Source organism: Triturus cristatus, chromosome 3_2 (genome assembly GCF_964204655.1).
Source record: "Triturus cristatus chromosome 3_2, aTriCri1.1, whole genome shotgun sequence".
Lineage (NCBI taxonomy): Eukaryota > Metazoa > Chordata > Amphibia > Caudata > Salamandridae > Triturus > Triturus cristatus.
Window position 1 is genome coordinate 1,197,907,448 of NC_140584.1, and position 13,700 is coordinate 1,197,921,147.

A 13,700-nucleotide genomic window follows, 5' to 3' on the forward strand; every position below is an offset into this window, starting at 1 on the left:
GAATGGGCGTGGGTGAGTTCGGAAGCAGGTCCCAGTAGAATGGGTGTGGGTGGGTTCAGAAGCAGGTCCCAGTAGAATGGGTGTGGGTGGGTTCGGAAGCAGGTCTCAGTAGAATGGATGTAGGTGGGTTCTGAAGCAGGTCCCAGTAGATAGGGTTTGGTTGGGTTTGGAAGCAGGTCTCAGTAGAATGGATGTAGGTGGGTTCTAAAGCAGGTCCCAGTAGAATGGGTGTGGGTGGGTTCAGAAGCAGGTCTCAGTAGAATGGATGTAGGTGGGTTCTGAAGCAGGTCCCAGTAGAATGGGTGTGGGTGGGTTCGGAAGCAGGTCTCAGAGGAATGGATGTTGGTGGGTTCTGGTAGCAGGTCCCAGTAGAATGGATGTTGGTGGGTTCTGAAAACAGGTCTCGGTAGAATGGATGTAGGTGGGTTCTGAAACAGGTCCCAGTAGAATGGGTGTGGGTGGGTTCGGAAGCATGCCCCAGTAGAATGGGTGTGGGTGGGTTCTGAAGCAGGTCGCAGTAGAATGAGGATGGGTGGGTTTGCAAGCAGGTCCCAGTAGAATGGATGTTGGTGGGTTCGGTAGCAGGTCCCAGTAGAATGGGTGTGGGTGGGTTCGGAAGCAGGTCTCAGTAGAATGGATGTAGGTGGGTTCTGAAGCAGGTCCCAGTAGAATAGGTGTGGGTGGGTTCGGAAGCAGGTCCCAGTAGAATGGATGTTGGTGGTTTCTGGAAGTAGCTCTCAGTAGAATGGATGTAGGTGGGTTCTGAAGCAGGTCCCAGTAGAATGGGTGTGAGTGGGTTCGGAAGCATGCCCCAGTAGAATGGATGTAGGTGGGTTCTGAAGGAGGTCCCAGTAGAATGGGTGTGGGTGGGTTTGCAAGCAGGTCCCAGTAGAATGGATGTTGGTGGGTTCGGTAGCAGGTCCCAGTAGAATGGATGTTGGTGGGTTCGGTAGCAGGTCCCAGTAGAAGAATGGGCGTGGTTGTGTTCGGAAGCATGTCCCAGTAGAATGGCAATGGGTGGGTTTGGTGGTAAACTGCAATAAGGATACTGAAGGACCACAGGACGGCAGCTATGACCAGAGAGCAGGAGACTCTCTCCCCTGATTCTTCTCACACCAATGGTTTTCTGAGACAGGACGATAGTAAAGCAGGTCTATTAATGTCACTAGATCATGTTTAAGACAGACCTTAACATGCCCTCTGACTAAGCCTTGAAAAAGCCATAGGCCTGCACGGCACTGAAGGGCGAAACACGTGTTGACTGTTTACAGTTCATTTTCTGTCATAAGCACGCAGCATGAGGAATAAAGTGGAGGACAGCGAAAACTGATTATTAAAAATGCTAAATATATCATTTCAGTCTGAAATGAGTTTGCTTTAATAACTACATTACTGTGTCCCACATTATATGAATTAGCAAAAAATGTATGCTTCTAAACTGAGGTGACTGGATTCGAGCTAAGGGACAACGCTGAGTTATGAATGACTGTTAAATACCGAATGCTCCTCAAGTTGCACTTGGAATCTTGGAATTGTAAGGCCAGTTGTAACCCTCATGGGTGTCTTACATGAACAACCCTCACTTACACGCTCGCCTCTCTGCCTCTGCTTGTGTTCTGGGGTCTGACGTATCCTTGTGTCTCTTTCAGGGATTGGTGCAGAACATTTCCCTCGGTAACTACATTCTGAAGGGCTGGGAAATGTACTCCCTGAGTATCGATGACGCCATCAGAATGGGCTGGATCGAGAACTGGTCCAGCTCTAGTCCTCAGCAGAAGCAGCGCAGCGTCCCGCAGACCACAGGGCCCGCATTTTACTCCGCGTGCTTCCAACTTCCGGGGCCCAACCATGACACTTTCCTGAAGCTCCCGCATTGGACAAAGGTAAGACTCACTGTGGGCTAAGTTAACGGCAGGGGCTCCAGCAGTGGAATAAGGCAACAGGGTTTCCCACCATGGACAAAGGTGACCACAGGGGCTTCCACCGTAAACAAAGGTAATGCAGAGGCTCCCGCAGTGAACAAAGGTAACAACAGGGGCTCCCGCAGTAGGCAAAGATAACGACAGGGGCTTCCGAGGTGGACAAAGGTACGGCAGGAGCTGCCACCGTAAACAAAGGTAATGCAGGGGCTCCCGCAGTGGAAAAAGGTAACAACAGGGGCTCCCGCGGTGGACAAAGGTAACAACAGGGGCTCCCGCGGTGGACAAAAGTAACGGCAGTGGCTCCCTCAGTGGACAAAGGTAATGACAGGGGCTCCCTCAGTGGGCAAAGGTAACGGCAAGGGGTCCCACTGTGGACAAAGGTAACAGGGGCTCCTGCGGTGGACAAAAGTAACGGCAGGGGCTCCCTCAGTGGACAAAGGTAACGACAGGAGCTTCCAAAGTGGACAAAGGTAACGACAGGGGCTCCCGCAGTGGACAAACGTAACGGCAGGAGCTTCTAAAGTGGGCAAAGGTAACAACAGGGGCTCCCGCAGTGGGCAAAGGTAACGACAGGGGCTCCCGCAATGGGCAAAGGTAACAACAGGGGCTCCTGCAGTGGCCAAAGGTAACGACAGGGGCTCCCTCGTTGAACAAAGGTAATTGCAGGAACTTCCTCACTGGACAAAGATAACAGCTGGGCTCGCACAGTGGACAAAGGTAATGCAGGGGCTCCCACAGTGGACAAAGGTAACGCAGGGGCTCCCCCAGTGGACAAAGATAACAGCCGGGCTTGCACAGTGGACAAAGGTAATGCAGGGGCTCCCACAGTGGACAAAGGTAATGCAGGGGCTCCCCCAGTGGACAAAGGCAACGCAGGGGCTCCCCCAGTGGACAAAGGTAACGCAGGGGCTCCTCCAGTGGACAAAGGTAATGCAGGGGCTCCCACAGTGGACAAAGGTAACGCAGGGGCTCCCACAGTGGACAAAGGGACAAAGGTAACGCAGGGGCTCCCTCAGTGGACAAAGGCAACGCAGGGGCTCCCCCAGTGGACAAAGGTAACGCAGGGGCTCCTCCAGTGGACAAAGGTAATGCAGGGGCTCCCACAGTGGACAAAGGTAACGCAGGGGCTCCCACAGTGGACAAAGGGACAAAGGTAACGCAGGGGCTCCCCCAGTGGACAAAGGTAACGCAGGGGCTCCCACAGTGGACAAAGGTAACGCAGGGGCTCCCCCAGTGGACAAAGGTAACGCAGGGGCTCCCTCAGTGGACAAAGGTAACGCAGGGGCTCCCCCAGTGGACAAAGGTAACGCAGGGTCTCCCCCAGTGGACAAAGGTAACGCTGGGGCTCCCACAGTGGACAAAGGTAACGCTGGGGCTCCCACAGTGGACAAAGGTAACGCAGGGGCTCCCACAGTGGACAAAGGTAACGCAGGGGCTCCCCCAGTGGACAAAGGTAAAGGCGGGGGCTCTCTCAGTGGACTGTCCAAGTGGAAGAATACTGGACAGACCGGTGCTTCTGACAGGCTGGTGTACCTGTGGCAGGGTCAGTCACATGTGCAACCCCTTCTGGGGCCAGTGCTTTGACTTGTAGCTATAGGCGCACACACGTATCTATGGAGTAGGCGCTCTGACCCAGTGGGCACTAGTTGCAGAGTCATGAAGATGTGTTTGGCTGCATAGGCTTTTAGGTTAAGCACGCTGTGTCCATTCCCAGATAGTCAGGAGATTCTTGAGTTGTGTTCACGTTCAGAGGTTCTTAGCTCTGTGTCTAATCCTGGTGGTCATGAGATAGTTGGGTTATCATAGTATGTCTCCCCATTGTTGGTCTCATTCCTGTATTTGTGTGCCAAGGTTCTCAGTATGTCTGTCACATATTGGCCTAAACCTTTTGGTCTTTAAATACTTGCATTTCTGTTCCGAAGTTGATGTTTTGGCTACATTAATCCAAGAGTTGGTGTTCCAATGTTTTGCACTGTGTCTCTAAGGTGCCTGTTCGATTAAAGGATGCATATTGTTCCACGGAAAGAAAGCCCGTGCCTCTGTGCATCTTTCACTGGCTCGCCCTATGATTTCGTCTGGATGTCATCTGAAGGTGCTCCCTGCAGTGGGTCCCTTCTTCAGTACTTTATATTATTAGTAAATCTGTTTATTGGCATTTCTTAGTGGTAAACAAAATACACAATACATTTGAAGATGCAGATGATTTACAGTTGCAATAGCCGCAATAGCGTATCTCTGGTCGTGTATGCATCACTTAATGGGAGCGGGCTCATCACTTGATCTTTAATAAAGAATAACATTGCAGGCCTCACTACTAAAATACTAACACACCGCCCCCTTGGAAATCATGCCGCTGAGGGGCAACGTCAAGGTAAGCCTCTAATATTTCACCCGCTCACCCTCTACATGTTCCCATAAACAGTTGATTAACCATAAGGAAATGGGGCAAAACAACAGCCACCCAGGTAAAACAATAACAGCAGATTCCGGCCTTTGTTCCATCAACCCCTCATTCTATCCCCTGCTCCAGTCCCCCCCCACCCACCATCACCGCGCCCTCTATGCAGGCAGTGTGAGTAACACTATCTCCTTTCCCTTGTGCCCCGCATAAGCAACCAGTCTCCTGATACCACATTTCATGCCCCGCTCTCAGCCTGATTGTCACCCCGCTCCATGCCAGGGGCGCCCCATCTCGTCCCCCGCCGACCCCTCCGCTGTCCCCCTCAAGTCGCGTTATGGCCTGCAGGAGTGCCTCCCATTGACCCGCTATTGGTGTTTGCCTGAGGCCTAGGGTTTCCTCCCGCGAGAGGGCCGTGCCCTCCGCCCTAGCCCACACCAGCAACGAACCCCTCCACGCTCACGCGTGAGGCGGTTCCGCCGCCTTCCAGCGCCTGGTAAGCAGTCGCTTCGCCACCACCAGTCCCAGGTCAGTAAACCTGGAGGCAACCCTCATGGAGGGGGCTCTGTGAAAGAGGTGCAACAAGCAAGCCGGCCATTCAAATGGGAGCCGATGGCCCGTACATGCACTGAGCGCTCCATGAACCGTCCGCCAGTACAAGTCCAGCGCGGGGCAGCTCCACAACATGTGAACCAGCCCAGCGTCCAGTTCCCCGCAGCGAGGACAGCCCGCGTCGGCATGGTGGAAATACCGATTGACAGAGTCAGGTGTGAGATACGCTCTATGCAGAAAAAAGTATTGTATTTGGCGGAATCGCATGTTTCTGGGGATCTTCGACGGGCCCTGCAGCGCCCTGTCCCACTCTTTGTCTGTCATGGGTCGGGCTAGATCCGTTTCCCACTTACGGCGCAGTGGGGCTCGACTAATCGCTGCGTGTGTACGCAGAGAGGCTGCGAACCACCGGATCATGTGCCTCCCTCGCCCCATGACATGGAGATATTGTATCGTGAGGTGCTGCTCCGGTTCCGCGCCGAGAGCGCCCCATCGGCTCGTCAGCGTTGCTATCAACGAGCGGTGACTGAGAAAGTGGCCAGGCGGTAACCCCGACTCTTCCAACCAGTGATGTAAATGGTAGGAGAACACCGTCCCGGTAAAGATCCCCCAGTGTGTGAATGTCTGCCGCACGCCAGTCTGCAAGCTCAGCAGCACACAGCACCCTCCGTCCACTAGGAGAACCCTCTTTCGGTATGGCTGGGGCGTATGGGGTACGGTTCCAAGTCGGGTAGAGAGCACGTCGGTAGCACTGGTAGGCCACCTTGACGAGAAGAGGCACCGGCTTCAACCTCCTTGTGGCCGGATGGAACATCTCAGTGACACCAGCCAAGGAGATGGGGGGGCGCCGAGGTTGCCGTGTCGTCGCGCTCCCTGTCCGCTAACCACCGAGCCACCCATTGTAGTTGCGCCGCCAGATAGTAATGTGCAAAACACGGCATCGCGAGTCCCCCCTGGCCAGAGGGGAGGCATAGCTTGGGCAACGCTAGTCTGTGGCGTGCGTTACCCCACACAAAGTCTCGAAGCGATCGCTCTAGGGCTGCAAAGAAGGATGCCGGTATGTAAACGGGCAGATTAGCGAAATAGTAGAGTAGCCTGGGTAGAATCACCATTTTGATTAAGGCGATTCGCCCCGCGTCCGCGAGAGGAATGGTGCCCAGAACCGCATCTGAGCCCTAACCGCCGCTACCGCCCTGCCCAGATTACCCTCCACGAGATCCGCCGGTTGCCAGTATATTTGGATAACCAAATAACGAAAGGTGTCCGGCTGCCACTTGACCGGCACGCCCCCAAGACGGTACTGCGGATCCCGGGTCTCGGCTCGGAACGCATAGAGATACGACTTAGCGGCGTTCACCTGAAGTCCTGAAAGCTCAGCGAAGTCAGACAGGGCGCGCTCCAACTCCACCGGGATGCACGCCACATCTCTGACAAAGACCAGAAGGTCGTCTGCATAGAGTAAAACCCGGTGGGTCGCATCACCCAGGGGGACGCCGTCCGTCAGAACTCTACGGAGCGTGGCAGCCAAAGGCTCCATTGCGAGCGCAAAGAGGAGGGGCGAGAGAGGGCACCCCTGCCTGGTACCGCGACCAATCGGGATGGCTTCAGAGATGTAAGGCCCAGTTCTTACCCTCACCACGGGGTTCTTATAGAGGAGTGCCGCCATCTGGAGGAACCCAAGGCCCAGCCCATAATGTGACAGCGTCGCCACTAGGTATCCCCACTCAAGACAGTCGAAGGCCTTCTCTAGGTCTAGGACTAGACAACCCGACCTAGGCCAGTGTTGTGCACCGTCAGTAGCCATCCGAAAAAACCGCCACAGATTAAGAGAAGTGCTGCGCTTAGGCACAAAACCGTTTTGGTCTCTGTGCACCACCACCGATACCGTTGGGGCCAGCCGTTACGCCAATACCTTGGCCAGAATTTTGTAGTCTGAGTTAAGAAGGGCAAGGGGGCGGTAGGACCCCAGGCTGGTAGGGTCCCGGCCGGGCTTGAGCAGGGAGACCAAAAAAGCCTCCCGCAATGAGGCAGGTAAAGTGGACTCCTCAAGGGCTGCTAGATAGAGAGTATGTAGCTTGGGCACTAGTGACTCCCGGTAGGCCTTGTAGTATTCCGCCGGAAGTCCGTCCGGCCCCGGCGCCTTTCCAGAGGCCAAGGAGGCCACCGCATCTCCTATCTCCTCTACTGTGAGGGGGCATTCCAGTGACTCTTGGTGCTCTTCGGGAACCGTGGGCAATTGGGCCTTCTCCAGGAACCGATCTAGATCCTGTGTCTGCCTGCGCCCCGTCGATCTGTATAGAGCCGCATAGTGCGTTGTTAGTACTTGATGGATCTCCCACTGCGTGTACACCGTTACCCCGTCAGGCCCGCGAATAGAGTCTATCGGGGCGTGCACCGCCTCCCGCCGAATCAACCAGGCGAGTAACTTACCCGCCCTATCAGACGCGGCATGCACCCGAGCCGAATGAGCCGCATAGTTGTGGCATCGCAGCCGCTCAAGTAGTTCAGCATGACGCGCCCGGAGCCGCGCCAGTCGGATCGAGTCCCGACCTCCTCCCTCGCCGTGGCGTTCACACGACAGAAGGCGAGACTCCAAGGCAGGGAGCGACAGTGCAAGCCGCCTACGGATATTCCACCCCATCCCCAGACAGTGTCCCCGTATGGTGGATTTGTGCGCGTCCCACTCCGTCAGTGCACTATCTGCCGTCCCCTCGTTCAGGTCAAAAAACTGCTCAACCGCAGTGCCCAGAGAGGCGCGGAACTCAGCATCCTCCAAAGCTGCCGACTGTAGTCGCCATGTTGGGACAGGGGGACGCCCGGGGTCCCAGCGCAGACGCAAACTAAGAGGGTTGTGATCCGAATGGGTCCGGCCCAAGTAGTCTGCCTGGTCTATCAGGGGAGTCAAAGAGTGAGAGCCCACCACTCAGTCGAGTCGGACATGAAGGTCGTGCACCACCGAGTAGTACGAATAGATGCGGTCGCCGGGGTGCAGGCCACGCCACACATCACGTAAGTCCCAGTGCGACAGCCAGTCAGTGAGGATCCTCGCATTCGAAACCGCCTGCGTACTGCGAAGGGGCAGGTAGGACCTATCTAGCTGCGTATCAAGGACAGCGTTAAAATCCCCACCAGGTAGCCAGGGAATACTCGCGTACGGTGCCAGCACTGCAGAAAGATGATCCAAAAATGACGACTGGTCGGCGTTCGTGGCGTATAGGGAGCCAATTAGCACGTGCTGTCCCTGAAGCTTCCCCCGGACCAAGGTGTACCGCCCTGAGGGGTCCACCACTGCGTCCGTGCATGTGAACGGAGTGCCCGCCCTTACCCAAATCAATGTGCCACGGGCGTGTGCCCTTCTTCAGTACTTTATAGACGATTGAGATACTTAATGCCAGCATTTCTGAACAGGACGGTGAGAGATTCCAACAAAACATCAGGAGAATGTATTTCCCCTATTGACTTCGATTGAAGCAGAGGTGATTTCAGGCAGAAGGTGGCTAAAATATAACGATTTTTGGCTTCAAAAATCTGGAGCCTCTGTTCTGAATCGGGTCTCTTGGAATGTATTTAGACAGTTGAGATATCTTTCGGGGGGGGGGAGGGGGTCCTGAGATTGTCCTTCACATTCTGAGGTCATTACTGACGTGCAATGGATATTGGATGCCCCCACCTTCCCTTCCTGGGGCCGTATTATAGAATACAGTGCACCATCCTTGTTAGCACACCTTTTGAAAAGTGTGCCGTATTATATTGAATGCGCTGCCGCCAGGGCAGCCGCGAAGTCATGCTGCGCAAGGAGCAGCGCATTCATATGAACTAGGGAGTGGCTTTGAAGAAGCCTTCCATCTTTCACAGTGCAGGGGGCAACCCACCTGCACTTTTAAGAGGGGTGAGTGACCCCTTTCCAGGCGGGTGCAGTGAGGGACTGCACCCGCCTGCAAGGGGATGTCTAGGGGGGTCCATAGGACCCCCTTTTCTTTCTCCAGAGGGTTTAAGAAAGTGCTGGCACTACATGTGCACCAAGTGTCTGCGGCCCCTTCTGTAATACCAACGTGCCCAGGAGCGTGAAAGCGGGTGCTAACGCCTGTTGTGCCCCTGAAGCACATTCTGTAATATGGTCCCTGGTGTCAGGGTTCTTACCTGCAGTGACCCGAAACACACTGACCTAGGAATTCAACACAGGAATTGTGAGTATGGTCAGTACTGATAGACACACCAAGCCTCCCAGGAGGTCTCAAGCAAAGGCAGAGCTCTTCCCCCGAGGGGGTCAGGCATTAAGCCCTCTGACCAATACATAGCCTTTAGAGGACTCGCCACTGTCAGACTTGGGTCAGCACCAATCAAAGGCTACTGAGCTGGACATCCTCAGCTGTCGAACTCTTAAGATCCTCAAGGTCCTTTGAAGCTGCACGTCCCTTCCAAGCCGTTGCCAAGGCCAACCTCGACTCTGAAACCGCCGTCGACTCTGAAGTGCCCATCTGTGCCTAAGCTACCATTGACACCAAGGACCTCTGTGACTGGTCCGATGACTCAGAACAATGCTTCTTACAAAGACTGCAGGAGAAGTTGGCTACAAGGCAAAAAAGATTTTCATCCCTCCCCAAGCTGAAAAAATTTCAACAAAGCTCCCTCCAGCAAAACCTTCGTAGACATTAGCTCTGAAGAGGAAACTATCACTAAACGGAACGGCTTCAGAGCCCCTTCCACCTCCCAAGCCTAAAAAACATAAAGACAAAGGCACGAGTCCTCTCCCCTATGTCCCACCTCCTCCTCTCCATCTCCTCTGCCACCACCACCCTCACGCCCCAGAAGGATCCTCACACTCTTCCTCTGAAGACAGCCCCTTCAACTCCGCCTATCCTCATGAGGCGCAATCTGACCCCGTGCCCACCGATGACCCATAGGACGACTGCGACATTGATCCCCCAGGGGGTACAGATCTGGATCATTATCCTGTAAGGGCTTCTCCCATGGGCCAACCACGGCCTACAGAGTGGACCTGCATGTCCTCCATGAGGAAGACTATTTCCTGATGTAGACATTATCCAGGTCAATGGGAGGCAGCGTAGAGTTCTCTATGGTAAAGGGCGTGCTAAAATCAGCTCCCAATACTTTTAAGGAGCCTACGCTGGTCAGGGTGGTAAAACCAGGGGTAGAAAAAAGTAGAAACCTTCCCCCAATGACATAGCCTGCATCACAGGTCATGTCCCACCTTACTCTTGTGGTCCACACCGCATGAGAGCGGGCTTCTGCTCAGGCCACAGGTGACACTCCCCACCCAACAAGGAGAGAAAAAAGCTAGATGCTGACGGTAAAAGCAGCAGTAAGAGCCACTCCCTACTGGAGGATAGCCAACTTCATGGGCCTCCACTCCCACTGGGACAGGCCTCAGTGAGATGAGATGCAGGAGCTAGTCACGCATCTCCCATACACCTTTAAAAAGAGGGAGGAGGAGATAGTTCGCAGCTGGGAAAACTATCTTATGAATTCTTTTCAGGACCGTAATCTGGGCCGTAAAGTCATGTGCCACTTCTATAACAGTACTCGCCGTATATCAACACAATTCTACCTATTTAGAGGCACTCGGCATATGTCAAGAGCCCTGCAACGCCTAGCCTGCAGCATTCAAAAAACGTCCGTCGGTGAGTCGATAAGCAATTCATAAGAAATAAGACTGGACCAGGATTCCAGTTCGACGATACGTTCTTTGATGTCAGGAGCGACCGCTTTTGCAATGCTCTCGGTCACTAGACGTTATTTTCAAGTCCTTCCTCATACCCTCGTCCTTATGAGACCCAAATAGAGGGGTCGAAATGGGTAGACCACCGGAAAAGGAGGAACCCACTGATCATTAAAGGGATATATATTGATTAAGTTGCACGAAAAAAGATTGTGTTGAGGTGGAGCGATTACCTCACTTGTGCATTAGGGTTACCACACAGTGGACCGCAACATATTCTTGTGTACAGACATAAAAAATCTGGGGTCTAGGAAGTGATTTTGATTGTTTGTAATTTTGTATGTATTGTATAATGTTTAGTGTTTGTTTGTTGAAAGTACAAAAAGATTATTGGTCTCAACCAGATATGAAATAAGAAATAAAATATGGTTGTGACCTGGAATGAATTTTGAATGTGATTTATTAAAAAAAATGTATCTAAATTTGATGGGATTAGGATACTACGCATAAGAGTAATTAAATGTACTCTGGTGTAATTCTTCTGGGTATTTGTTCCTCCACCTCCTATTGTCCTTTGAACCTGTTTATAGCCCAGAAAGTGGAGGAGTATTCTGGCACACCCCATATATACATGATGTCAAGGTGGAGGTCCAGCAACATCTGCGCAACGTGCCCTTCAATGGAGTACATCTACTGGCTTGCAGATTTATCAGATGTTAGAAAGAATCGAAAACACTGCAAAAGCCATGGGTCCCCTCTTGATCCCATTCCTTCGGGGCTCCTTTCAGAGACAACAGCACAGAGCAGGCTCCAAGTCCACCTTCCCAGACCCCAACTCCTCATACCAAAGGCAGCAACAATCATACAACAAGCAGGCAGCATGAGGGTACACCAGTCATGCCAATAGGGGCAACAACGCAAACACAAGGAGATGATGGACGGAGTGCTGAAACTTTTCAGACACTCACCCCCAGTCACAGATCTGGGTTGAATCCATCCTCGTTGTTTAGCTCACTTCTCCACCTCAGTTCAGACCCAGCTATATGCAAATCAGTCTTGTCCCTGTGTCTCATGGGAACAGTCCAGCCCGAACTGCCAAGCCAGGTCTTCCTTGAACTGGAAACAAGCATTCTGGGACCGGTTTCAGGGTATCAACCGTCATCAGCCAGGCTAGCTTGAATCTAGTGGCAACAACAGCAGGGGCAGATGTAAAGGAGGTTCAGGCAAAGGGGTCTCTACTTAGACTCCTCCTGCCCCCCCCACACCCCCAAACACACTGCCGGGGGAAACTACAAGATTGCTAGGAAATCACATCAGACAAATGGGTGTCACTGTCTAGTATTGATGGGTCTCTCAAGCACCATCTAAGATTCTGAGTGTCTCTCAATGCCCCCCGTGCTCGTTCTCACTCTCTAGTAGTGGGGGAGTTGGGTCCCTGGAGCGCCTCTAAGATGCCAAGACTGTCTCTGAACACCTGCTGTGTTCAGTCTCACTCTCTAGTACGAAGGGGTCCCTGGAGCGCATCTAAGATACCGAGACTGTCTCTCAACGCCCCCTGTGCTCAGTCTCACTCTCTAGTAGGGGGGGGGGGGGTCCCTGGAGCGCCTCTAACATACCGAGACTGTCTCTCAACGCCTTCTGTGCTCGCTCTCCCTCTCTAGTACTGGGGGGGTTCCCTGGAGCACAGCTAAGATGCCAAGACTGTCTCTGAACCCCTCCTGTGCTCGGTCTCACTCTCTAGTACGGGGGTCCCTGGAGCGCATCTAAGATCCCGAGACTGTGCTCAGTCTCACTCTCTAGTACTGGGGGAGGGAGGGGGCTGGAACGCTATCTACGATACTGAGACTGTCTCTCTACACCTGCTGTGCTCAGTCTCACTCTCTAGTACGGGGGTGGGTCTCTGGAGCGCCTCTAAGATACTGAGACTGTCTCTCAACACCTGCTGTGTTCAGTCTCACTCTCTAGTACGAAGGGGTCCCTGGAGCGCATCTTAGATACCGAGACTGTCTCTGAAGGCCTCCTGTGCTCGGTCTCACCCTCAAAGACGGGGGGGGGGGGTTCCCTGAATCTCCTCTATGATACCGAGACTGTCTGTGAACGCCCCCTGTTTTCGGTCTCACTCTCTAGTACAGGGGTGGGGGGGTCCCTGGAGTGCCTCTCAGATACAAAGACCATCTCTGAAGGCCTCCTGTGCTCAGTTTCACTCTCCAAGACGGGGGGGGGGGGTCCCTGAATCTCCTCTATGATATCGAGACTGTCTGTGAACGCCCCCTGTGCTCGGTCTCACTCTCTAGTCCTGAGGGGGTCCCTGGAGCGCATCTAAGATACAGAGACTGTCTCTGAACGCCTTCTCCGCTCGGTCTCACTCTCTAGTACTGGGGAGTGTGGAGTGCCATCTAAGAAACAGAGACTGTCTCTGAACACCTTCCGTGCTCGGTCTCACTCTTTAGTGCGGGGAGTGGGGGGCGGGGGGTCTCTGGAGCGCCTCTAAGATACCAAGACTTTCTGAATGTCTCCTGTGCTCGGTCTCACTCTCTAGTATGGGGGGGGGGTCTTGGAGCTCCTCTAAGATACAGAGACTGTCTCTGAACTCCTCCTGTGCTCGGTCTCACTCTCTAGTACTGGGGGGGTCCCTGGAGCCCCATCTAAGATCCAAAAGACTGTCTCTGAACGCCTCCTGTGTTCGGTCTCACTCTCTAGTACTGGGTGGGGGGGGGTCCCTGAATCCCCTCTATGATACTGAGACTGTCTCTTAATGCCTTCTCTGCTCAGTCTCACTCTCTAGTACAGGGGGTCCCCTGGAGCACCTCTAAGATACTGAGACTGTCTCTCAACACCTTCTGTGCTCGCTCTCACTCTCTAGTACTGGGGGGGTGTGGGGGGGGCTGGAATGCTATCTACGATACTGAGACTGTCTCTCTACACCTGCTGTGCTCAGTCTCACTCTCTAGTACCAGGGTAGGTGTGAGGAGAGTGGCTTGGTTAGGCCATACTACTAAGGATCTCAAGGGAGATTGTATAATTGTTAACCTTAGAGATCCTTGGGCCGTAGACTATATACGTAGGGAACCAAGGTTTGGCCGATTAGGTGATATCCAGTCAATAGGCCTACATTATTTCTACCCCTATGTGAATCCTGGCTTGCCAC

General features: G+C 53.5%; 1 protein-coding gene across 6 annotated transcripts in view; it reads left to right on the forward strand.

Moving 5' to 3' along the window:
- Positions 1-13,700, forward strand: part of LOC146859432 (beta-galactosidase-like) — a 356,754-nt gene that overhangs the window by 328,232 nt on the left and 14,822 nt on the right. For all 6 annotated transcript variants that reach the window (XM_085650133.1, XM_085650132.1, XM_085650130.1 and 3 more), the window contains one exon: positions 1,650-1,883. In XM_085650133.1, coding sequence (XP_085506259.1) covers positions 1,650-1,883 — 234 coding nt within the window. The remainder of the gene's footprint in view (positions 1-1,649; positions 1,884-13,700) is intronic.